The sequence below is a fragment of the Cotesia glomerata genome, linkage group LG7, assembly GCF_020080835.1.
Source record: "Cotesia glomerata isolate CgM1 linkage group LG7, MPM_Cglom_v2.3, whole genome shotgun sequence".
NCBI lineage: Eukaryota > Metazoa > Arthropoda > Insecta > Hymenoptera > Braconidae > Cotesia > Cotesia glomerata.
The window spans coordinates 11,331,067-11,357,991 of record NC_058164.1 but is presented as its reverse complement, the minus strand read 5'-3'; the positions used below and the strand labels follow the sequence as shown (position 1 = coordinate 11,357,991).

The 26,925-nt window shown below is 29.7% G+C and overlaps 2 protein-coding genes across 2 annotated transcripts; both read right to left on the bottom strand.

Moving 5' to 3' along the window:
* Positions 1 to 1,377: 1,377 nt before the first annotated feature.
* On the bottom strand, positions 1,378 to 26,560 carry LOC123269093. Its single transcript, XM_044734621.1, has 10 exons — positions 26,227 to 26,560; positions 17,120 to 17,157; positions 5,976 to 6,401; positions 4,004 to 4,210; positions 3,814 to 3,944; positions 3,529 to 3,736; positions 2,953 to 3,120; positions 1,995 to 2,455; positions 1,737 to 1,889; positions 1,378 to 1,633 (listed from the first exon to the last, which is right to left on the bottom strand). Exons 1-8 carry the CDS (start codon positions 26,558 to 26,560, stop codon positions 2,444 to 2,446), a joined length of 1,524 nt encoding a protein of 507 aa, XP_044590556.1. The 3' UTR covers positions 1,378 to 1,633; positions 1,737 to 1,889; positions 1,995 to 2,443.
* On the bottom strand, positions 13,894 to 16,401 carry LOC123269965. Its single transcript, XM_044735922.1, has 4 exons — positions 15,827 to 16,401; positions 15,570 to 15,746; positions 14,983 to 15,491; positions 13,894 to 14,908 (listed from the first exon to the last, which is right to left on the bottom strand). The coding sequence occupies exons 1-4, from the start codon at positions 16,057 to 16,059 to the stop codon at positions 14,781 to 14,783; spliced, it is 1,047 nt and encodes a 348-aa protein (XP_044591857.1). The 5' UTR covers positions 16,060 to 16,401; the 3' UTR covers positions 13,894 to 14,780.
* Positions 26,561 to 26,925: the final 365 nt, after the last annotated feature.

Here is a 26,925-nt window from a genome sequence, read left to right as displayed (position 1 = left end):
ATTATCCACGAGTTTAATACTCAACATTAAATAAAATTTTAGGAACAATATTGACGCAAAATTTTACTCCAATTTCAACTTGTAATTTTATTTCTTAAATTTTGAATAAATTCTTAAGAATAATTCTTTGTAAAATTCTAACTAAATTTTCTCGGACGTAATCCACATACTGATAAATAGTTTTACAAATAATTCCAATAAAATAATAATTTTAATTTTCAATAGTTCAATATATAAAATGACCACGTGGAATTTTTCGATTTATAAATAATTAATAAAACAATTTGTCTCAATATAAAATAAATTCACGAAAAATTATCCACGGGTAATTCAATCTCAATTGCGTCGAAGTTCAGTAATCAATTCTTAATAATTTATATAATGTTAGATAAATAATATTTTTTTGTAACAAATAATATTAATAAATGATAATTCAATTGTTATAATTTATAATAATAGTTCAGTTGTTAATATTGTAAATTGTTGCGCAGTAAAATTCACAAAGGAATTTGCGCGCTCAAAATGGACGCCGTTGTTCGTAGCTGCGTAGCACGTTTTGGACCTCGGGTACCGAATACTATGTCGTGTCGATTGGAACCTTCTCGATGTTCAGAATTTAATTAATAAAATAAATTTATTTAAACCAATCTAAGATGTTAACAATTATCAATTGGCCAAATTAACAAATCAATTACTCACGACTTCCAAACCCAAGAGGTCTAGAACATTCCTCGGGTATAATATCCCCAAGAAGAATGTTCAACTGCTAACGAACCAAATCAATTAAAATAATTAATTATTATTGAGCAAATTATTATAAACAATTGAATCACCAAAAAATTTGATTTAATGTGAAGTAGTAAAATTGATGAGCCGGGTATATGACCCCCTTGGCTTATCAAAGAAATCAAAGTCTCAATACCTGTGTAATTTTTGTGCTTTGGAAACTCAGGCTTCCTTCTTTGGACTGTTTTGGCTAGCGATGTTATTGCGTTGGTCACTGCACTACTTCTGACTTGTTGCCTCTACTCAACTGACCAAGAAACCCAAAATTTCCCCCACTTAATACTAGTCGGGTCCCGAAGACCGAGACGCGTCAGTGCTGCGTCGACTAATTAACGCACGAGTGCGGGTTTACCGTCACAGGGTAATTTACCCTGTTACAGAATTGTTTTATAATTGTAATTGAAGAAATAAATTTTCGAGCCCAATTATGAAGTGAACATTAATAGGAGAAATATCACAATTAGTTTGAAGTGTTTTTGAACTATTTAACTTTTTCTACTTACACAAACTTGATGTATTGTTTCAGTTTTCATTCCAATATTTAAGTACACAAATATTGAATTTTTAATGTTGATAATGAGTCTCCATTTAAAAATTGCAATTTTCGCTATATTATTGCGAAAAAACTGCAAAAAATTATTAAAAACTTTAATAATATATTGAATATTACCCTTCTTCGAGGACACTCCGGATCTGAACGCAAAGCACCTGAAGGGGTACGTGAACTCATCGCCTGAATTAAATTATTCACTTTTTCGATGAAAGCAATCGTAGAGTCACAGTCTCTCAGCTCTTCTGTGTTATTTTTATATACTTTCATGGCAACTTGAATGTCTTTGGAAAATAACTGAAAGCAAAAGAAATCATTAATAATCCTAACAATTTTAGAGAATAACTATCAACATTACTATAGAAGCAATAAAAAAAAGTGTTTATATTTTTATTATTACCTGATAGGCCAAAGGAACATTCATTTTTTGATAACCTTCTGGATTCAAATGTTGTGGAGTTAGTTTATAAGCTATTTTCAAATTGGCTTTGAGATAATTTTCATGAATTAACAGAGTTTCCCAGTGACTTTTCTTTACAAAACCATCCGGTGTCTACATGAAAAGAACAATAACACCAAACATCAAAAAAGCTGATATGTTATTGATAAATACATAATTGTTTTTAAAATTAATCATCTACTAAAAATAATAGCGTACCCAAAAAAACAATTTCTCCAAAATTTTGTTCCTAAAACATTTAATTAAATGTGGAAAGTCTGAAACAAAGTATAGTCTTCGATCAGAGTTGCATGGATGTTCACAGCTACATTGACCATCTTTGATACCAAAAAGTGTCCACGCTCCTCGATTCCACTGTGCACCATCTGAGGTAATAACATCCACAAAAAACCCAGCATTTTCCAATAGTATTATACATTCTATGAGTAATTTGTGTTGAATAGCACTAGTGACGGAATTCCTACTGAGGAAACTGCCAACAACTTGCACCCAATCACCTTGGAAAGGCTGGAACATGAACACTAGGGCATGATCAGCCCTCGTGTCCTGAAGATTTTGTGGTATATGTGCTCCTAAATTGACAAAGCCATCTAGCTGCATGGTTTTTCGATTTAACTTGATGGCTTCGCTTAAAGCTACTTCGTCGATTAGAAGTGTACCTATTAAAAATCAATTTATAATATTTAGTCTATTTAGATTCAAAAGTTGACATGTTATAATAATAATAACTACTGTTAATAAAGCTTGACAGAAAGTTATTCTAGAATATTAGAAGCACATGCCTTAGTTCATATAAGCATAGTCTAACTATAAATCTAAGCCAAGATATTAGGAAAAGTTCTACAAAGCGTATAGGTTTTGTTAGGCGAGTTGTAAGCTTGATACACTACTGAAAATGTTATATCGAAGATTTGCAGTAGAAGTACAACTTTAATTGTAAGTCAATACCCCGTTTCGCATGTACTTCCATACTTCCACTTTTTATACGTAGAGTGTCAAACACAGCTTTAGGAAAGCCAAAAGCACTGTCCAATTTCTGTATATATCTGTTAAGAGTGTCTTTACACGGAAGCGTTAAAATTTCTCGTTCTCTTAATCTATCATACACAGATGCACTTTTAATGCGAAGTAAAAGACATTAATACACCCACTGTACCGTATATCTTCTCTGCTTCGGATTAGATACTTTTGCAGCGTTGAAACAAGCACGTATTGCAAGTTGTTGTAAAGGAGGTAAAATTGAAATTTCAGCTCTCAAAGCATCATCTTTGATAGCTAAGCAATTGGCTTTTTGTGTATCAATTATTTCTTTGAGTAACTTATTCTGTAAAAATTAAGAAACTTTTGAGATTAACTGAGTTACGTATTAATATACCGACAGTTGATCCCGAAATAATAAACATTTTCCGAATTTTTAATTTTTTATCTAAGATCTTCTCAAATATCACTACATACAATAGATAGATTTGTAAGTTTGCAAAAATTTTATTGAGACGATGTTAATATTTTACTTTCACAAATTATTTTCATATAATCATGAATACCTTGCAAATTAAATTTTACGTTTGATGTTTTAAGATTCTAAAATCACCTATTTCTAAAAAAATTAAATGATTATAAGGTATAACAATAAAAAGCCGTACTACAGCACCTAGAGACAATTAGTAAGTATGTTGATGACCTCGGTTTATGGATTCCTGATACAACAATTGAAAAAAAAATTATTACTTACCTTGCGTTGGAGACGTTCAATTTGTTTATTTTTAAGACTCTCCTGGTACTTCAAATTATCATAACGCTCTTTGTAATCAGACTTGGTTTTATAAGATTGATTCTGTAATTTATGTCTTACTTTTCGACAAGCTACACAACGAAAACCATTCATTTGCTTTTTGTACTCTTCATGAGACAATGGCATACCAGTGCAATCCGAAGAACATCTATAATTTCATAACAAAAAAACCGAAATTTAAAGTAAATTCCCTAACAATAAAATAACTAAAGTCATAACTCTTACTTTTCTGTATCAAATTCAGTTCCGTCACATAACGTATATTTCTCCAATTCTCTTAAAAAATTCCAGAAATCGGATATATTTGAAAAACATTTGTTCAAGTCAATCAACTTATCAGTTTTAATGTTGGTCAGCTAAAAAAACATTTTATAAATAGATTATTAGAAAAAATACATATACGGAAATTTCTTACCCAGACTTTAAAGTTTTGATTAATTTTAACGCGAAACTTCAATTTCATAGAAACTTTGTCTATATAACATAAGACAAGTTTCTTAGAGTCTAGCGAATCGGTTGTCCAGCTCCAATTTTCAGGTAAAGGATTAAATTTTAATGCATTTACAATTGTTTGAAGTGAAAACTTTTCAATATTTACTTCCGAAATAGGTAATTCATATACCTGTAATTAAAGTAATATATATTTACTATTTTGAAAAAAAAAGTCTCGTCTCATATATTTGTAGGAAATTGAATGTCCTACAAAAAAGGCCTCTTACAATTTTTTTGTTAACCTCACCGTTCAAAAGTTATTGAAGGTTAAAGTTTGATTATTTTCAGACAAATTTCTTTTTTTTTATGAATTTTGTAACTCGTTAAAAAAAAATTATTATGATATGCGCACCTCGCCATTTCATAAGAAATTTACTGCTCTACCAAAATGGTATCCTATGATTAGTTGCTTAAATTAACCGTTTTAAAGATATTCATCGTCAAACTTCAATGCACACTAATTTTAACAGTTTTTGATTAATAATTGGAACAATTTCAATTTAATTTATGAGTTTTGAGAAAATTCGTGCAAACTTGAGTTTCTATGAACGAAGAAACGTTTTAAACTTTATTTCCAGTTTTTTTTTCAGTCCTAAGCATGTTTGGGTACAATGGAACAAAAAGTTATTGCATTTTTTCTAATTTATTTTGAAAAAATATTTTCAATTTGTTTTCAAAAAGTTTTTAGGTAGATTTCGTAGAAATCTATCTATTGCATTGGCCCTTGTGTCGGAATTCACACGGAATTTTGTCATTTTATCTCTTATTTAGTTGAATAAGACTAAAAATTAGCATTGGTTCAAAAGTTTATATATTTATGTACACACACACACACACACACACACACACACACACACATACGCGCGCGCGCACACACACACATACAGACATAGTGACAACATCGCGTGAGTAGTCAGGGAAGCTTCCTGTAACCTTAAAACGTCGAGATCTGATGAAAGCTCGATTTTTGCAAAACGGGGTAAAACCAATAACTTCCTGATTTTCGAAAATCTAAGATTTTCTTAGCGGGAAGTTAAAAAACTTTTTAAAAACAAATTGAAAATATTTTTTTCTTCTAGATCGATACTTTTTATATTCAATTCGTCCCAAAAACATTATTTACTCGAAATTTAATAAATCACAGGGTCTAAATTGGAAAAAATGCAATAATTTTTTGTCCCACTGTACCCAAACCTGCTTAGAACTGAAAAAAAAAACTGGAAATAAAGTTTAAAACATTTCTCCGTTTCATAGAAACTCAAGTTTGCACAAATTTTCTCAAAACTCATAAATTAAATTTAAATTGTTCGAATTATTAATCAAAAACTATTAAAATTAGTGTGCATTGAAGTTTGACGATGAATATCTTTAAAACGGTTAATTTAAGCAACTAATCATAGGATACCATTTTTGTAGAGCAGTAAATTTCTTATGAAACGGCGAGGTGTGCATATCGTAATAATTTTTTTTTAACGAGTTACAAAATTCATAAAAAAAAAGGGATTTGTCTGAAAATAATCAAACTTTAACCTTCAATAACTTTTGAACGGTGAGGTTAACAAAAAAATTGTAAGAGGCCTTTTTTGTAGGACATTCAATTTCCTACAAATATATGAGACGAAACTTTTTTTTTCAAAATAGTAAATACCGAGATATAAATTTTCTCTGTAATCATAAGAAAAAAATAAATGACTAAGGGACGGAGGATTTTCCTATTAAAATTAAGAGCTCATACTTGGAGAGAATTTTTTTGAGGTGTCTACCAACCTATTTTTCAGAGTATAAAGTTAAAAAAAAAAATAGTCGTTTTGGCCCACCCTAATATGCAACTAGTAGTACTCAGAGTGCATCAGTAACCAGTCGAATAAAACATTCAAAATTTTTATTTCTCTTACCGGTTCTTCGTTCTCGTGATTAATTTCTTCAGAGCTTATTCTTGAATTAAAGTTTTCAAGACGAACATAGTTGCTGTTAAAATCTTCGTCAATTTGCAATTCACTATCTTGATGCGAACAATTTTCATTTATATAAACGATATTATTAGGTTCACTCGCAACCGGTTCAGTACTCGGACTATTGGGACTATTAACATCTTTAGTATTTCTACTCTCACTTAATTTTTTAGGGTTCAAAGTTGGAATAGCACCTTGTTTGAGTGCATATCTTTTCCTCACTAACTCTTCAATGATACCATTGGCCGTTTTTATCTTATCACTTTTTATAATGTCCTCTTCATTGAAGTGTAATTCACAAACATAATTTTTTTTGGGAACCAATTTTTGATTCAGTTCAGACTCCCATAATTCCAACAGATCAGGGTGCTTTATAAAAACAAAAAATCAACATTAGTATTTAAATTAATTTTAACCTAATTTGTTGATGAACATAAAAATCCACTTGTTCAATTTGTGGTATTTTAAACGGATATATTTATGACACTGAAGTTGACAGATATTAAAAATTTTTTGAGAATTTTATAGCAATTAAATTATGATAAAAAAATTTTAATTAAAAAGTTCCACATGTGAAAATTAATAAAAATTACAAGTGAAAATTTTTAGAAACATTTTTTTATTGTAATTAATTTATTAAAAAAATTTTTTTAATTAACAGCTGACGGCTAACTTCAGTATTATATATATTTTTCGAAATAAAAAAAAAAAAGTGCGTGCGTACAAAGTACACATGTCAGAAGTGAAACTTCTTTGGCGAACTAATTTATCAGTCTAAATTATCTAAAAAAAAAATTTGCTTTAATATGGCTCTTTACCGTAAGATGGACGGTGGCGTTGTTTGCTCGGTGGGTCTTATATACGTGACTGAATAAAGTAGTCAGTACTTGTCTCGGATAGCTTAACTGGTAGAGCCCTTGGCGCGTAACCGAGAGATCTGGGTTCGATTCCCAGTCTGGGCTGTCTGATTATTTTTTCAATTACGGAAAAATTCCCACTGAGTAGGTCCCCCCTTTCCTCTATCCGTTCTTTCCCAACTCCCTTAAAAATTTGCTTTAATATGGCTAATTTATCAGTCTTGTCTATATTTATACAAATCTAAAACTTTAGATTTCCGAGACTTAAAGGAAGGGAAAAAGGAAGATATGTTAGGAATTTAATTGTCATTAAAATATTAAAAGTGTTGAAAATTAATATAAATTATAAATTTAGTTTTTTTAATTTATTTCTTCAATATTTACACTATTCGACGCGATTTCTATAGGTATTGTTGTGACTAAAGCATTATGATACGTAAAATATGCAATATAAGTTCGTGTTTTAACATTATCTAAATATCTTGTAAAAATAGCATCTATTGTCGTTCCTGAATTTGTAGTTGGTGTATTTGGATTATTATTTAGCTGTAGACTAAATTTTTCTTCTAGAAAGTTAATTAATGGTTTGGAATTATCAACTGCAAAATTAATGTTAAAGTCACCACCCAAAACGAGTGGTATTTTATTATTCTCATTACCAAGAATAGCAGCACCTCCATGGCTGTATGGAAGTAATTAGTGATGCAAGAAACTAATTATATCTTCAATTTTTTGATTAATTGATATGTATACAGCAGCGAAAATTATTTTTCTTCCATGAAGAGTTTGACATTCCATCATGCAAATGTCACCAATTAATGTTGATGCTAGTTGTTGTGACGATGAATTAATTGCTGTCATTTCAACGTTTGGCGTAACAATATTTGTCGTATTGTTTTTATTGAAATAAATGCCCACTCCACCTGCTCGAACGTTCGGTTGTTTAAATTTAACTATACAGTCAAAATTAATTAGACTTATTTCTTCTGAGTTATTCATCCATGTTTCCGATAAAAGTATGATGTTAGATTCTTGTATAATTTGATTTTTTAATAAGTCATGAGAATGACTTCGAAGACTTTGAAAATTAAGAGTATATACAGTTAATCCCTGTCCTTGTCGTATGAAAAATAGCATGTCACTATCAACCGTTTTTACACAATTTAAAGAAAGTCTTCTAAATTCATCTTGTAAATGTATCATTGTTGTTGATGGCCTTCGTCCATGGTAAAAAGTCAAGTCATTGTTGCTTGTAGTAATCCGTAGTCCTTCGATAGTAGTGACACGAGACAATGCAACATATACCATTGATTGTGACTGTTTTTTATCATATTCGTAGACAACTTCGGAGAATGTACTTCCTTGAGACTTGTGAATTGTTGTTGCACAAGCACAAACTAATGGCAAATGGGACCTTTTCACATTTATTGTTTTATTATTATTTAGTGGAATTGTTGATGATCGTCTTCCGATTGATACGGCAGTTCGACTTATATTATTTGCCGCAACATGTCCAGCAACTTTTTTTCGAATTTTTTGACCAGTTTTTGGTGAATCTGAAAACTCAAGCCATGCAAAGTTAATTTGACCTGAATCACCTTGTTTAATATGAACTAATTTTCCAACGGCACCATTCGCCAAACCATCTGAGACGTCAATATTGGTTGTTATCATATAATATATATCTTTTACAAAAACTGTTTCATATGGTAGACCTCCTGTATCAATTATCGACATTTTGTGTAATTTTTTGCGTACAAACGCTTGTTGTTCTGTAGATGTGCATCCAATGTAAACATCTGTAGCTGTAGAGTTATATTTTTCTGTAGCTCTATCTAAAATTTTCTTATTATAAACATTGACAGCGTGATTTGTATTAAATAACCGTATTAGTCTAGTCGATAAGCTGAAAATGGTACAAAATAGAGATACTGCTCTTAAAATTATGTGCGATAGCTCATTGGATCCGGAATGACGTCTAGAAAAATGTGCCAAAAGCGTGTATTAGCACTTAAAAAATTGCAAAAGTTATAAACAATTAAAGATGAAAAGAAAATGGCATTTCGTTTTTTGCCAATATTTAATAAACTATTGATATTTAAGAAATTTCAAAAAGAGATTCTAAAAGAGGAGGAAATTTCCAATAAAAAACTCCCAACTCCCGGAACTCTATCTCCATTATTTATAATTTTAATTTAACGCTGAAAATAGGTCCGCGCGTGACATTTTTAGGATGCGCGCGTGGCGTCAAAAGCGAGTACGGCACATTAATTAATTTATTTAAGGTATTGAATATTTTTTTTTTAATTTGAAAAAATTATGGTGTGTTCTGAACACCATAATTAATTTATTCCCGTTGGAAATTTTACTTAAAGTTAATTTTTTAACAAGTTAAACAATTGTTAACTAACGAAATTTTCTCGAACTTCCGTCTTGATTGTAAGTGAAAAAAAAATGTTTAAATAATGGTCGTAAAAAATTTTCGCTTCGTAGAGCCTTTTTTACAAATATACTTAACGAGGTCGTGCCATAAAAGTTAAAAAAATATTTATACTTTGTTTATAACAATTTTTTTACTCGAACAAAAACTTAAAAATCCTAGTAATGTTGTTAAAAAAATTTTTTTTTTTCTAAATCATCATATTATCGTTTTTTTATTAATACAAGATATTTATTGATTTGCAAAAAAAATTTTTCCCGCCATTTGTTGATAAATTTTTATAAACAAATTGATTAAATCAATATTTTTAAAAATTTTTTCACAACTTTATTACATTACAAATATTATGATTTAAAAAAAATTTTTCCTTAATAACAATTTTTAATTGTTTATAATCGTTTTTATATTTCTATTGTTTAAATAATTAGTTAAGAAATTATTTTTTCTAAAATCATAATTGACAGTGCTCTATAAAGTAACAAAAAAATTTTTTTTATCAACAATTCTATTGTTTGTTAACTTACCAATTTGTTATAAACAAATTTTCAACTTTTTTTTATTTTTTTTCTAAAACTTCTAAAATTAACAAAAACAACCATATATAACAAAGTATCGAAAAAAATTTTTTTCAATTTTTTATTGTACTTTTAAAAAACACGTGTTACAAAAGTTGCAGCGGCTGCTTCGTTTGTCTACTAAAAAACTAAAATAACTTTTAAACTATTAGAGATACGAAAATAAACATTCTAGTCGATTTTATAAATGGTTAAACTATCTTTTAAATGAATTATTAAAAAAAATTTTAGTTATTACTAATTTATTGTTACGCGCATTTGTTTATAAAAACTTATATTTTTTTCGATGTTTTTCAAACTTTCGTGACTCCTAACTTTTTAAATAATGAAGATGACGATGACGAAAATGAAAATTTTGAGTACGGAATGATCGTTGATCAGCAAAATACGAGTCGTCCAGCATATCGAAAAATCATCCAGGCAATCTACGGACCTAACTTAGATACTGACTCTGACGAAAACGACGAACCGGAAGAAACAATGGTAGAAGAAGAGGAAGAAATTGAAGAATCCAGGAATCAAGAAGAAAATGAAGAAGAAGAAGAAGAAGAAGAAGAAGAAGGAGAAGGGCAAAAAGCAGGAAACCCTCCGTCTAACGTAGACAAAGAGGTGGCCCATTCCGTTCCACATACAGAAGAACCGAGTACTTATAAATCTCCCCAAAAAAAACGAAGAAAACGATGTATTTAACTCCAGATAAATACTATTTTTAAAATTTTGATTATCATTAATATTACTTTTATTATTATTTGTGTAATTCATGCAAATAAAATTCTGTTATTAATCAAAATCAAAAGTTTTTTTTAATAATACAATTATATCCTAACATTGCTTGTATAAATTTTTGCTTGTGATAAATGAATAGATAGTAATCGACATTAATTTTTTATGAAATGAAAAAAAATTTAGAAAAAAATGCCAATAATTAATTAAAAAATGATATGACTTATAAATAAATAACTACAACGTTTATATATTTTATTACTTGACAGAATAGCCTTGAAGGTCTGTAACCGTATCTGCATTATTTAAAAAGTTAGGAGTCACGAAAGTTTGAAAAACATCGAAAAAAATATAAGTTTTTATAAACAAATGCGCGTAACAATAAATTAGTAATAACTAAAATTTTTTTTAATAATTCATTTAAAAGATAGTTTAACCATTTATAAAATCGACTAGAATGTTTATTTTCGTATCTCTAATAGTTTAAAAGTTATTTTAGTTTTTTAGTAGACAAACGAAGCAGCCGCTGCAACTTTTGTAACACGTGTTTTTTAAAAGTACAATAAAAAATTGAAAAAAATTTTTTTCGATACTTTGTTATATATGGTTGTTTTTGTTAATTTTAGAAGTTTTAGAAAAAAAATAAAAAAAAGTTGAAAATTTGTTTATAACAAATTGGTAAGTTAACAAACAATAGAATTGTTGATAAAAAAAAATTTTTTTTTTGTTACTTTATAGAGCACTGTCAATTATGATTTTTAGAAAAAAAATAATTTCTTAACTAATTATTTAAACAATAGAAATATAAAAAAAAACGATTATAAACAATTAAAAATTGTTATTAAGGAAAAATTTTTTTTTTTTTCAATCATAATATTTGTAATGTAATAAAGTTGTGAAAAAAAATTTTTTAAAAATATTGATTTAATCAATTTGTTTATAAAAAATTTATCAACAAATGGCGGGAAAAATTTTTTTTGCAAATCAATAAATATCTTGTATTAATAAAAAAAACGATAATATGATGATTTAGAAAAAAAAATTTTTTTTAACAACATTACTTGGATTGTTAAGTTTTTGTTTGAGTAAAAAAATTGTTATAAACAAAGTATAAATATTTTTTTAACTTTTATGGCACGATCTTGTTAAGTATATATGTAAAAAAGGCTCTACGAAGCGAAAATTTTTTACGACCATTATTTAAACATTTTTTTTCACTTACAATTAAGACGGAAGTTCGAGAAAATTTCGTTAGTTAACAATTGTTTAACTTGTTGAAAAATTAACTTTAAGTAAAATTTCCAAAGGGAATAAATTAATTATGGTGTTCAGAACACACCATAATTTTTTCAAATTAAAAAAAAAATATTCAATACCTTAAATAAATTAATTAATGTGCCGTACTCGCTTTTGACGCCACGCGCGCATCCTAAAAATGTCACGCGCGGACCTATTTTCAGCGTTAAATTAAAATTATAAATAATGGAGATAGAGTTCCGGGAGTTGGGAGTTTTTTATTGGAAATTTCCTCCTCTTTTAGAATCTCTTTTTGAAATTTCTTAAATATCAATAGTTTATTAAATATTGGCAAAAAACGAAATGCCATTTTCTTTTCATCTTTAATTGTTTATAACTTTTGCAATTTTTTAAGTGCTAATACACGCTTTTGGCACATTTTTCTAGACGTCATTCCGGATCCAATGAGCTATCGCACATAATTTTAAGAGCAGTATCTCTATTTTGTACCATTTTCAGCTTATCGACTAGACTATATTGCATGTGGACAATGAGTATCTGCTTCATGAACAGTACATAATCGTGATTCTATTAGTTCTATTTCATGGCTTGCTAATTGTTCACCATTACCAATTTTTGTCAAAATCGAAGAAAATAATTGATTGGATTGCCTCATAACTTCTTCTAACTCGTAGAATTTCAGACTTCTCCATAGAAGTGGACCGACTATTTTTTGTTTTTGTTGTTTATATATCGGTGCCGTCCTTACTGGTGGTAACTGACGCAAATCACCAATTAAAATCATATCCAAACCTCCAAAATAAGTATTATAGTTTCCAGTGATTTGTTTTAATCGTGAATCAATGTGTCCAAGTAATTCAGCACTAATCATGCTAACTTCGTCGATGATTATAACTTTTATAAATTTAAAAAGTGCTCGGTATTGGTGAGCTACTCCAATACTTAAAGGAAGCAACCTTGAAAGTGTTATCTTGAACGCTGTATGTACAGTGGTATTATCAATTGCTACAGCGGCTTTACCAGTTGAAGCACATGCTATGTATGCATTGCAAAAACCATCGGTATTGGAAAAACGATTATAAATTTCCATGATAAGTTTAATAACAAATGTTTTGCCACAACCAGCTGGACCAGTCAAAAAAAGTTGTAGAGGAACTTCATTTGGATATAGCAGATGCGATAATACATGATGTAAAAGTTCACTCTGCCTATTATTTGACATCCTCATTAAATTACAAAACTCGGCATTTTCCATTAAATTTTCTTTTTTTTTTGCTATCGGTCCAAGCTTGTTTAACACAGCTGCACGAATATCAGCATTAATTTCGGGATTCGCGTTTTGAAATAAATTTTGATATGGATCCGGCTCAGGGCATCTGTTTGCTGCTTCTTGGTCATTTTCATTATCGAGAATATCATCATCACGACATAAGCTACGACAAATTTCAATCGTCTTACGAATGTCGAGATTTGATTCAAAATCTTTTCGACGAGTTAAAATCAAATTTAGGACGACTTTAAAATTTATCACAAAATATTATTCATAAAGTTTATTTATAAATTTAACTCACTGTTAATTTATGGAGGTGTTCTCTATCATAAGACAAAAATTCCCTGAGAGTTTTAGCTCTTAATACGCAGCGGTCTTAAAGTTACGATTTTTTGAAATTTTGGAAAAAATTTTTTTTCAACTTTTTCGTCAATTTTTCTGATATGAAAAACATTTTTAAACAAAATCGACAAACATTGTATTTTGTAGGAAAAATTCTCAGCTTTTGAATGAAAATATTTATTTTTTCATAAACTCATCAGAAGACCCTTAAAAATCGAATTAAAGTGGAAAAATTGATTTTTTTCGGTGTGCAGCCCAAAATTCTTCAAATTTAAATTTTTTTTCTAAAAGCTGAGAGTTTTTTACACAAAATATAGCGTTTTGCCGATGTGCATATTTTTTGTTTCGTCACAATTAAATTAAATGCAAATTCATTATAATTAAAATACTTTTATTTTTTAACTTTTTTGAGATGTGGACTCAGTTTTAATGAAAGCATAACCAATTTCATCTTTTAAAGGCACAAAAGTGTGTAATGACTGTGTACCTTTCACCGTTTTCGATTGAGAATATCGTACGTCTAACACATTTTTTTTTTATTAAATAATCGTCATTAGCTATAAAAGTAAAGTCAACGCTTGTAAAATTTTTCATTCCCCAGGAAAAAAAATCTTGTGGTTTCAGTATATGCTCTTTATTGTTCATTTGTAATGAAGCTCTAGCAGCATATCGTTTTAATGAACCCGCAAGACCATCGCATGGTCCTTTGCCATGGGCAGTTGCAAAAAAAAATGCCACTCAGCGTTGATTTCGAAGTCAGCATAATGATAACATAAGTTTGTAAATGCTTTCTTGTTTTTGAATTGTTGTGGAGCTCCATCTGAGAAGTAAAAAATCGTATTGATGACAGCAAACTTCTTTTTAAGAAAGGCAATCAATTGCTCGTGAAATAAATAAATTAAAACTGTGTCGTGCTTAAGACAATCTGAAATACCAACAAAGCTCAAATGCTTAATAGTATCATTTTCGTTATAATAAATCACCATTGGAAATATAGTAGCTTGATCATTATTCCAATGAAAGCCTTGAGCTGCTTCCTGCACAACGAATGCATAATTTTCCGCAAAGTCAAATACTACGTCGAATTCCCCGCTCTTTAAATTTAGTTTTGTATCAGAAAAAAATCGACTTTATGTTTTCGCAATAAAATCATGTTTCAAAAGCTTATCAAGTTGCGTCACTAAAGTCTCGATGAAGTCTTCGGAATCTGAAGTAACATTCACAATAGTACAACGGTCTGTTGATGTCCACATTTTATATTGGATTTCATTAACATCAGATTCATTAAACGACACACGAAAAGCACGATTCTTTTGGATTGTTACAAACTAATTTATTTAATAAATTTTTGTAAATTGGCTGAGATTCTACAACCCAATCGGTATTTTTTGCAAATTTTGGAAAATTACATCCTAAATGGAATAAATGTAATAAGATTAATAACTAGTTTTAGTACAATTATAGAGAATGTCAAATACACAAGTACCTTCTAACATCAATTTCACATTTTGATGAATAGTACAAACACATACGAAATGTGTACCACTACTTCCAGCAAGAATACAATAAGTAGGCCTCAAACTAGCGAATTTAGAAAATCCGATTGCCACTGAATTATATTGCGCTTTGAAGCTTTGGTACAATTCTTTTAAATTACAAAGAATCAACTTTTTTTGTACCCTAGTTCGATTTCCATCACAATCCTTCACAGATTTAAAATCTTTCATGCCCGCTAATTGTTTTGAGTTTTCTTCGCTTTCATAAAAATCAATGACAAGTTTTTTTACATCTAATTTAAGCGGCTGATTGCCTGGAACTTTTGTGGGATTCAAAGTATTAGTAGTCATTTCACCAGAGTCTAAATCAACATTCTCAGATTCACTGATATCATTTTTAAGATTCAGTACCATTTTTCGAGAACAGTTAAATTCAGATGCTATACGACTGACTTCCCAACTGTCGGGTAAAATTGAAAGCAGCTTCTTTTTTATTGATCTGTAAAGCAAACGATCGATCGTATTAATATGAAAAAATGAAGATATTTTAAAATGATCGATTGTTAAAAAAATTTACTTGTCACTTTCAGCGTTATATAATTTCTTCACTTTAGCTATCATGGAACAATGATCTTGATTAATTTTTCTGTAGGTAGATTCAGGTACTATTCCAAATTGTGATTGGAACTTATTCTCTAGGGCAGCATAGCTCTCATCAAGTTTTTTTACTCCATAATTTTTTTCAGAATATAACCTTAAATTAAACGCATAGGAAAATAATTAAGTAAGTTTTCACTCAGTAAATGAAAAACTTAATCAATAGAAAATTTTTACCTGTCTTTTTCAATAAGAGGAATTTTCAAAAATCGCTCTAAAGAATGATCATTGTAATCACATAGATTGTCGCTAAAATTACTGACAGTTCGAGATAAACTGCTTCCTTGAGTACAAATTTCAGCTGATATACTCAGACTTTCAACACTAATTTGACTTGAAATAATTTCCTCTTCCTCTGATGCCGGCGGAATATATTCTTTGACACGGAATCGACAACGCACACATAACATTGAAGTGTCATCTAAGTCAGGAAATTTCCAACGATCTTCGTCGGGAAATTTTCTTAAATCTTTAATTCCTTTTTTATCGAAAAGTTTCGTTTAATTAGATGTCAAAAGTCAATATTAAACACAAGGCCATTAATTTAATTGGTTCTACGTAGAGGTTATACATAAGAGGTCAAGTGCACTGTATTAGTTACTTACGTGACTCATTGAATGAATTACAACAATTTACTGACCGTATACGTTTACTTATGGCGATGAAATATCAAAGTAACGCAACAATTATTACTTAAAAACTTGAGCAATTATATTTTTATTAAGAACAAACGATCCGAAAAGAAATCGCTCAAGAAAGAATCACAAAATGAAAGTAAATAGAGGGAGTTGTGAGCGCCATCTGCACGATAAGTGACGAAGTATAGACTCATCTTTTAAGCAGGTGGTTCAAAACTTCTGAGTACTATAATTTTAGTATTAAAGAGAAAATTATATTACTATTCTGAATTATATTACTGCATAGTGAATCTAACATTTAATTTAATTTTGACGAAACAAAAAATATGCACATCGGCAAAACGCTATATTTTGTGCAAAAAACTCTCAGCTTTCAGAAAAAAAATTCAAATTTGAAGAATTTTGGGCTGCACACCGAAAAAAATCAATTTTTCCACTTTAATTCGATTTTTAAGAGTTTTCTGATGAGTTTATGAAAAAATAAATATTTTCATTCAAAAGCTGAGAATTTTTCCTACAAAATACAATGTTTGTCGATTTTGTTTAAAAATGTTTTTCATATCAGAAAAATTGACGAAAAAGTTGAAAAAAAAATTTTTCCAAAATTTCAAAAAATCATAACTTCAAGACCGCTGCGTATTAAGAGCTAAAACTCTCAGGAAATTTTTGTCTTATGATAGAGAACACCTCCATAAATTTTAAACATAATCCGCGAGGGTCGCCCCGTAAAAATGTTCTTATTTGGTGGAATGACCCAAATATATATGTATTTGAAGCCCTACTTGGTCACTCTACTATTGAGGAAAATAAAATACAGTTGTTAACGACTTACTCTTTGATGTGAGGTGGAAGGTTGGCTCTTTCGCAAATCTAGTTTTACTTTGTATTGTTTTCACACTTGCACTTTACAATTGTCTGATTTACTTAACATTAATGCACACCCACAACTTCTTAAAAAGATCACTGAGCCAACCCGGGATGCTGTTTCGCTGCTGTTGAATCTCGTCTGTCGCTGTTGAATGCTGTTGATTGTAATCCACTCCTCGTTGTTGGTCCTTCACTGATTAATGTTTTGTTGTTGAATGTTGTTCACTACCGTTGATTGAAGTCCTCCACTGGTTGTTGATTCTTTGCTGATTACTGTTCTCCGTCGGCAGATGTTATTTATGGTGTTCCGCTCCAGATTCGTTGATATAAGATTTGTAATTATGACAAGATGGATCAATTATTACCTGTGATAGCAGCAGAGTATTGTCAGTCGTGAAAATACTGTGTGGCTACTGTATCACCTCTTCCGGCATTCGCCCTACGTCCACAGGAATAAACCACACAAAAAACCTGGGTGGAAGAGTGGTATTGATGGTTATTATACTAACGATTGAACTGTCTATGTCACTCGATTGATCACTTGCACTTGATTTTTTTAACAAAGATATTACACAGTTTGAATTGTTTTTTTTTTTTCGCGCCCGTAAATTTGCGAATCCCACCGCTGTCACCACTGTTATGATCTGATCCGATGTTTAGTAAGTTTTTACTGCTGTAGATGTCTCAATATTATAGTTAGATTCGGCTCAGATCGGCGGGCTCTTTAAAATTCGCTAAAGAATACGAAAGTATTCCTGTTACGGACTTTCGTGAATAATAATTAATATTATTATTAATTTATACTAGTTAGGATGAGGATTTAGCATTCGGTATTATGAATGATGAGATTTTATATGCAAGTTATATGGGATATATTGTAAGATGTTTCATATACAGGAGTTACTTGCTTACCGCTATATCTTAATTTTCCTAAGTTTTACATCGAGTTAATAACTTATTTTAGAGGGGAGATTTTAGCTTTAGGGTTGGATTTATTATAAGAATGATTTCTAATTGGCCGATTTCTTCAAGAGTGGGACTCAAAAGTAAAAGTGACGCCTTCGCTTAATTTTCTCTCGAAAAAGTGAAACTAACCATGTGTTTAACACATGGCGTCGTAGTCGTTGCCTGGTTAGAAGAAAAGCCATAAAAAAGGGAATATTTAGTTTAGCCTAGGATAATAAAGTCCTTTATTCAAAGTCGTAAATTGTAGTATTTTACTAGAGTCTTTAAGAAACAAAGATGTATTTGTTATTTAAGATTTTAGTTTCTCCTTTTTATAGCTTTTCTCGAGATATTATATTTTATTTTCCTCTCGAGTGACCATTCTATATTTAAGTATTCCATATGTTTTATTTTCTTTGTTACGATGTTCTTAATATTATTCTTATTATTTTTCTACAAATAATTATTCTTATAATTATATTATTAATCAATTATTTGTCTGATTTGAATTTAAATAAACCGCTAATTTATATCCTATGTAGATGGCGGCATGTGCTGCTGCATTGTGGCGGTCCGGTCGCCTCTCTCACGCCACAGCGGCCTTACACTGAACTAAATATACCTCAACACCACCAACGACGAGAGAGAAAACTACAGACCTTCCCGCCTACAAATTATTATTATTATTCTAATTACCAACCGACATTACGCGCTACAGCTGTAGCTCACTAAAAGTTTATTTATTTAAATGTAATTGTTTAAACTAAGTGTTCGTTTATAATAAAGTTTATTAGACCACGAATTTACTGATCACCTATTTATTTAATAGTAGTAGTAATTTACCCGCTACAGCATCACACTGGTAGACTAGTGGCACCGCACACGGACACTTCCAACATGTGCATGCGTATGCACATATATGTCCATGTGCGGGATAAATTCAGATTTCTACTTTATCTCGGAACGGTCATTAAGCTACGTATACTTTTCATCTCTGTCTTTTAATTGTCAAATTCTGTGAGCAGCGTTACTTTGTGCATTAAGATTAGGCGTAGCTGATGAAGTTTTGTTTATAGTGAAATGAGAAAATAATAAATGAATTTTAAAGTAAAAATTAGAAATGAGTTTCGTTAAAATTAAAAATGAAAATGTTCATCACAGGTAATTTTACGGCAACATTTTCATTTTTAATTTTAACGAAACTCATTTCTAATTTTTACTTTGAAATTCTTTTATTACTTTCGCATTTCGCTATAAACAAAACTTCAGCTACGCCTAACCTAATGCACAAAGTAACGCTGCTCACAGAATTTGACAATTAAAAGACACAGAGATGAAAAGTATACGTAGCTTAATGACCGTTCCGGGATAAGGTAGAAATCTGTATTTATCCTGCACACGGACACATGCGCACGCGTGCACATGTTGGAAGTGCCCGTGTGCGGTGCCACTAGTCTACCAGTCACCAATGAGCCAACCCGGCTTCCGTATAAAACATGAATATCACTTTCGCTCAACTCGAACATAAATAAATTAAACATAATTTTGAAGTCAAGTTGAGCTCAAAATGAATAGAAATTTTCTGCCAATTTAATCACAACCTTGTTCTCTTCAATTCTTACCGTTTAACTCCACCTACAAATTCCGGCAGTAGATTTCCGCAAAGTTACCCTCACAATGCTCATCCGGGATTATTAAATAATCTTTAAATTTTAGGCTGATGGTAAATTTTGATATAAATCTACAACCGAAATTTATCAAATTTATTGATAAGATGATCATCTGAATCATGATAATAGTATCTGTAATTTAATTTTAGATTGCTGCTGTTAATTAATTGTAAATTTACAATATATCTTGTAGTCTAATAATACATCAGCAAGATTTTGGTGTAATATAACCTGTGAAAAATAATTTTTTTGCTATTTTTCTTTAACTGTTATCGAAATTTACGAAATAATCTTGGATTTTAACGTATTAATTTTTAGTTTGAAAGAAATTAAAAAAAAAAACTCAAAAACCATAATTGTTTTCTAAACTATAGCTCCTACTGACTCCAAATTGTGTAGGAATATTCTATATATGATGTAGAAATGATCTAAGAACGGATTTTATAACAGTTTAGCTCCAAATGGGATTGGAAGGGTAAGTGTTAACAATGAAAAAATTTTAATTTTCAAGCCATAGCTCACATAGACTGTAAATTTGGTAGTAATTTATTATTTGTGATGTAGAAATCATCGAGGACAGAATTTTACGAAAATTCTTCTTTCAAAAAAGAGTGGGAATATTATTTGTAAAACATTTATATTTTTGAAATACAATTTCTACACCCTCGCGGTCTCGAAATCACTAAGGATCCATGGTGGGTACATGAAGGGTCCACTGAGGAGCTACACGGGATGTACTGTGGAACGACAGTGGATCCACTGTGGATTTTGTGACGTTTTGCCATCGTGGTTCCACTGTGGTTAAGCAAAGGCTTTCTTGTGAATCTATTGTGGTTTGACTGTGGTTCGATGGTGGTTTAGCGGTGTTCCGACTATGGCTCCACAATGGTTCCATTGTGAATTTGCAATGGTTCCATTCTGGGTCCCGAGTCGAAATTCGAGTTCTGTTTTAACCGTAATTTTTTTATTATGAATAATAATTATTATTGTTATAAAAAATAAGTAGTAGTAATTAATAATAATTGTTATTAACATAAAAATTTTTAATTAACAATTATTACAATTACTACTATAAAAATCGTTTATGAACACAAAAAAGTATATAAATTAATTTTTTAACAAAAAAACAAAAATTAATGATTTCCCCAATTTGGGAGAGTATTTTTTTACGAACAGGGATTATTTACTGTCCAGTTTGTACAGCTAAGGAGTAAGGAGGTAGGAGGAGAGGATTACTTATGCTAAATTAATCTAATACACTCCGTAAATAAAGAAATAAATAAAAATCGCGTTGCCCTAACCGAGAACCGAACTCGAAACCTATCGCTCGCCAGACTTACGCGCTACCCGCATCGCTACACGGCCGACTGAGAAAAGTTGAAGCTCAGTAGTCACATAAACTTTTTAAATGACGCGTCTTCAAATGACTAAGTTCTAAGTGGAATCTGAAAAGGAACTTTACGAAGAAATTAAATGAATAATAATAATTATATCTACAGACATTCAAAATTGAAATTTAGTTTCCCATTCTCAATTATTTATCTTATACTTCTATTTTCAATTGTAAGATTCGGTAATTATTTATTTTCACGGGGTGTGAAATCAACATGTTTAGATTATTTTCTACTTAATAGATATTTTTTTTTTTTTTTTAGAATAAATCTAAAATAGAAAAATTTTTCAAATTTTTTTTTTCAAAAATGGTAATTTTTGGGATAAGAAAAATTATGAAACATGTCAATTTTTTAACTAAAAATAAATTATGAAAAATGTCAAATTTTGGGTTAAAAAAAAGTTTTAGCAAAATATCTAAAAATTAATATTTTTGAAGAATTTTTTTTTCTACTTGTAAAATATTTTTTTTATTAGAGTAAATCTAAAATAGAAAAATTTTTTTTAATTTTTTGAAAAATTTTCATTTTTGGATTAAAAACAATTGTGATAAATTTTAATTGTAGAATAAAAAAAATATGAAAAACGTCAATTGTTGGATTAAAAAAAAAAACTGAAAAAATATCAAAAAATTAATATTTTCGAAAAATGTTTTTTTTTATTTGTTTATTTTTGAGTACCCTTTTCTGAGGTAGTTATTGTTATTATTATTATTATTATTATTATTATTATTATTATTATTATTATTATTATTTATTTACTTATTTATTTTTAATTTTTAAATGTCAACTTTTCATGAAAATTTGTTTGAAGTGATTGTCCCGAGCGATTCCGAAATCTTATTAGCTAGAAATCTTAAAGAATTCAGCAAAAAATAAAAAACCTTTAACCAAGAGTATTAATCGATTCCAAAAACTAATTATCTTTTTAGCTTAAAAAACAACGCCATTTTTGCAATTGCTGAATACAGATATTTTCTAATTTCACTACTTTTGTTTTAGGCACACTCACCCACTCGGTTTCATGGTATTATTTATTTAATAAAAAAAGTTGAAAATTTGTTATCTGACCGTATATGTAGAATTCATCTGTCAACTCTACAAATTCAAGGGGGTCTTCTGGTTTAACGCCCTGATTTTTGAGCATTTTTTTAGGATTTTTTTATAAAGACCAATGAGGAGATAGAACTTTAAACTTTTTACTATTTATTTATACATATTTCAAGAGTGTATAGTTGAATTTTCAGCCATGAGTGGAACCACAGTAGAATCACCACCAAATCACGATGGATCCACGATGAATCCACAACAAAACCACAAATTAACTTACGGTTGAATCACAGTAAAACCACTGTGGAACCACGGCAGAGTCACGACAATTCTACTATAAAACCGTAGGTTGAACCATGATGGAACCACGATCGAACCACAATAGATTCACAGTTAATCCACTGTAAGACCGCTGTTGAACCACGGTGGAATCGCAATGGCAAAATGGCACAAAATCCACAATGGATCCACCGTGGTTCCACCGTGGCTCCACAGTAAGTCCACTACTACCGTGGTTCCATCGTGGATCCACCGTGGTTGCTAAACTGCAGACATGAAATTTGATAAGAACAATTTTTTTTATCATGTATATATGAATTAGTAATGAATTTTGCGAAATTCCACCCCTACAAAAAATTACGGGGGCGTTAATATAAAAAAAAATATTCTCAAAATTTACATTTTACAGATTTAAAATCGGTAGGATTATTTCTTTTATTATGAACAAGAATCAAATGGAATGTAGTATGTAAAAATATGAATTATACAAAATGAAATGAAAACAGTTAGTAATAGTTCATTAATTTTATACAATAAAAAAACCGTAATTTGGCCACACTCGAGATAGAATGATAGATTTCTTGAATGGATATTAAGAAAATTTTTTTTCAAAATTTAAAAAATTTTGAACCGATTTGAAAATACCATGGACGAATAATAGCTCAAACTGACAAACATTGTGTAAACTTTAAGATAAATTCAACAGGCTTGAGCTATTTTTCACTATTGAAAAATTGTTTGAAGATAAAGACCCAAAACATATTTATTGATTAACTTTTTTTTAATTTTCCTAGTCACAAAATAAATTGAAAAAATTATCAGAAGTGAATGAATGATAGCTCAAATTAAACAAAATTATGCAAACTACTGCACGACTCATGATGCGAAGCATCAGAGAGTGCTTTACGATCGAAAAATTTTTTTCGGCTCATTTTGGCGGCTATTTTTATTATTATAGCCTTGTTAGTTCACGGAATCAAGATATTTTGCTTACTATTGTCGAGATAATTTAATGGAGATTATTTTCATACTTTTTAAAAATTGATTTACTGCAATAGAATTGGAAAAAAACACCAAAATAGGTCAAAAAATTTTCCTGTCCGTCATGTGTGAAACCCGGAAACACTGTAACTTGTGAAAAAATCCATTATTTGAGTTAAATTTTTTTTTTTTAAATTCTAATCGACGATTGTAGGTCACTGAATGCGAATGATTAATTAATTCAGTGTCGTTTAATTGCAATTAATAAAAAACGAAAACTACAAGACTGTATATCTATATATATCCATGTAAAATTAACATGGATGGTGACATATCTATAGATATTATGTACATTTATTCCACCAGAGGCGCTTGTGCAGTATCTTCCTAGTACAGCTGTTTTTTCGGCAACTAATTTTGAACGACTTATGTTTTTTTTTTTTTTTCATTTTATACATCATTTTATAATCATTCGAACATGATTATGAGCCATTATCAAAAGATGTTGCTGAGGCTATACATCCGATTTTCACAGATTTCAGCAGTGAGAATTTATTGGAGATGTGTAGGTGGTTTTAACCAAAACAACAACGAGAGCTACAATCAACTGATTTGGAAAATCTCTCCCAAAATTGTTCCAGCCGGTTCGAAAACTGTGGAAATTGCTGCATACATAGCTGCTGGCATATTTAATGAAGGAATGGCATCACTATTGTATTATATGAATGCAATAGGAATTACACTTGGGCCCAATGCGCATTCATATTAGTCTAGTCAACAAGTTCAAAAACGTGAAAAATAGAGATAAAGGTCCTAAAAATATGAGCGATGGCTCATTCGATTCGGAATCACCTCTAGAAAAATGTTTTTGAAGGATTTTGGTGCAGGTAAAAAATTGCAATTGTTATTAACAAAATAAGATGGAAAAAAAACGATATTTCGTTTTTTGTTAATAACTCGAAAAATATTAATATTTAAGCAATTTTGAAAAAAGCCCGTTAAAGAGGAGAAAATTTCCAAGAAAAAAGTCCGTACTCCCGGAACTCTATCTCCATTATTTATAATTTTAATTTGACGTTGAAAATAGGGCTCCGCGCGGCTGTTACGGCATGCGCGCGCCGCCGCTAAAGAGAGCTCAGCAATAAAAATAATTTTTTTATAACATAAAATGTGATTTTAAAAATTTGAAAAAATTCTAGTATCTTCTTAACACTTGAAAGAATCGAGCCGCGAAGAAAAAAAAGTTTAATCACCATTTTTGAAAAAGTTATCTAATTGTTAACTAACAAATTTTTTCCCAATCTCCGTTGGCATAAACAATGGGATAAAAGGTATAAATAATTGGCCTATAAATTTTAAACTTCATTGGAGCCCTTTTGATATATATACTTTATAAGATCCTGCGATAAATTTTCATTAAAGTTTATTAATTTGTTAATTATGATTTTTATAACTATTGAAAAATTAAAAATCTAAAAAAGTTGATAAAAATTTTTTTTCAACTAATATTTAGCTATGCCTGTTTTCACATTAAGCAATGGCAGTAATTAATATAGGTTATGAATTTTTACGTAATTTGTTTATAAAATTGTTTTAAACAAATAGAGAAATTCAATATTTTTGAAAAAATTTTTTTTTTTGCTATTTGGTTGTCCACAACACATTATGATTTTTAAAAAAAAAAATTTTTCTTAATTTTAATTTTTAATTGTTTAAAAACGATTTTTTCATATTTCGATTGTTTAAACAATTAGTTAAGAAAAAATTTTGCTTTTAAAAATCATAATTTACACTTTTAAATAGTTTGGCAAAAAAAAAATTTTTTTTATTAATTATTTAATTGTTTATTAGTTTAACAATTTGTTATAAACAAATATTGACCAACGTTATATTTTTTTTCTGAAGCAGAAAAAAATTATAAAAACAGCCATATATAAAAAAGTTCCAAAAAATTTTCTTTTTATTTATTATAATTAATTTTAAATATCATACGGTACGGTAATTATCGCCACTACTTGATTTGTCAATTAAAAAATTGATATATCTTTTAAACTATCAGAGATACGATAAAGGACATTCAGGTCTTTTTTATAGAGAATGAATTTTTCTTTCAGATGGATCTAAGATCAAGTTCGTATCTATTGTTTATTAGCTATTACATGCATTTGTTTATAAAAATTCTGTATTTTTTTGACTTTTTCGTATCTTTTGTGATCTTTAACTTGTTAAATTATGCAGATACAGCAAAAAACCTTCAAACAATTTTGTTAAGGGATTAATTTTCTAACATATTAATTGTTAATCATACTTTTATTGCTAATTGTTTAAACAATATACTTACTGTGTTTGGTGTTCATTTGACTGGAGCTCCGTTGAACATAAATGTATTCTATTTTATTATGTAAAAAATCAAAATTCTTTTTGTGTATATTATTTAAAATTGTTCCCGTGATTTCCTAAACAGTTTAATAGACTTTTCATCGAGATTCTACTTATTTATTGTAATTTTCATCCCAAATTTCTTGTTTTTATTTTATACTGCTATATTCAAGTTCTTAAAAAATAACTTTTTTTCGGTTAAAGTATATAAGATTTTTTATAATAATGAATTAAGGTGGTTGAATAATAATAAAATTTGTTCGATTACATTTATTATCTTTATTTTTATCCTTTACAGTATTGCAAATAGTTTTTACGGTTTTTATTTTATATTTGACGTTTTCTTTTTTTTTCCAAAGGAGAAATTCGTGAAGTACTTGGCTCATCAACGTTAGAAGTCCGAGAGACTTCCACCGTTTCTTCAACTGCATTATCCTCTTCTATTTGATCTTCTTCTTCCTTTTCTCCTTCTTCTTCTTCTTCTTCTTCTTCTTCTGAATCAGTATCATCTAATCCATAGATCGATCGTTTGAATTTCTCGTAAGCTAATCGTTTTGTATTTCGCTTTTCTAACTCTTTTTCCGAAATATAATCAAAATCATCATCATCATCTTCTTCATCTTCGTTGGCGTTTTCAGTAAGTTGAACCAGGTCAGTAGCATTTGAACAGCTCTCCCCTTTACATTCTTTACATGCTCTAGTACACTTCATCCCAGCTTTTTTGCAACTACAATTTTTGCTGCAATTTGAAGTTGAGCAGCTGCAGTGTACCAGTTTCAGTAAATCTATTGGTGCCAAAGGTTCTGTGGTTCTAATCGGTAGAAAGAGAGTTTCTGTTTTCTGCCATCCCCAGTCTTCAGGATTTTTAAATTACCAAGCCATGTCTGCACTTGATAATAAGCTCTTAAAGAATGTTGATGTGTAGCAGAAGCTGTTGGTGGTAAAGTTGCCAAATTTACTGCGGTAGAGTTTGTGACACCAGTTGAGAAGCGTTCGATTCTGCACTGGTTAATCGTATCTTCTTTAGCTGCAAATAATTTCAGCATAACTCGCTCTCCAGCTTCTTTTATCTCGCT

Excerpts from the sequence above, each read along its gene's own strand:
- LOC123269965 (XM_044735922.1), bottom strand. The coding sequence starts at position 16,059 with ATGTTATGTGTGCGTTGTCGATTCCGTGTCAAAGAATATATTCCGCCG. Across the intron at positions 15,747-15,826 it reads CCTCTTATTGAAAAAGACAG|GTTATATTCTGAAAAAAATT; the intron begins GTAAAAATTTTC and ends GTTTAATTTAAG. Across the intron at positions 14,909-14,982 it reads TGTGAAATTGATGTTAGAAG|GATGTAATTTTCCAAAATTT; the intron begins GTACTTGTGTAT and ends TATTCCATTTAG.
- LOC123269093 (XM_044734621.1), bottom strand. The coding sequence starts at position 26,560 with ATGAAGTGTACTAGAGCATGTAAAGAATGTAAAGGGGAGAGCTGTTCA. Across the intron at positions 3,945-4,003 it reads ATCAAAACTTTAAAGTCTGG|CTGACCAACATTAAAACTGA; the intron begins GTAAGAAATTTC and ends ATGTTTTTTTAG. Across the intron at positions 3,121-3,528 it reads TTGAACGTCTCCAACGCAAG|AATAAGTTACTCAAAGAAAT; the intron begins GTAAGTAATAAT and ends TAATTTTTACAG.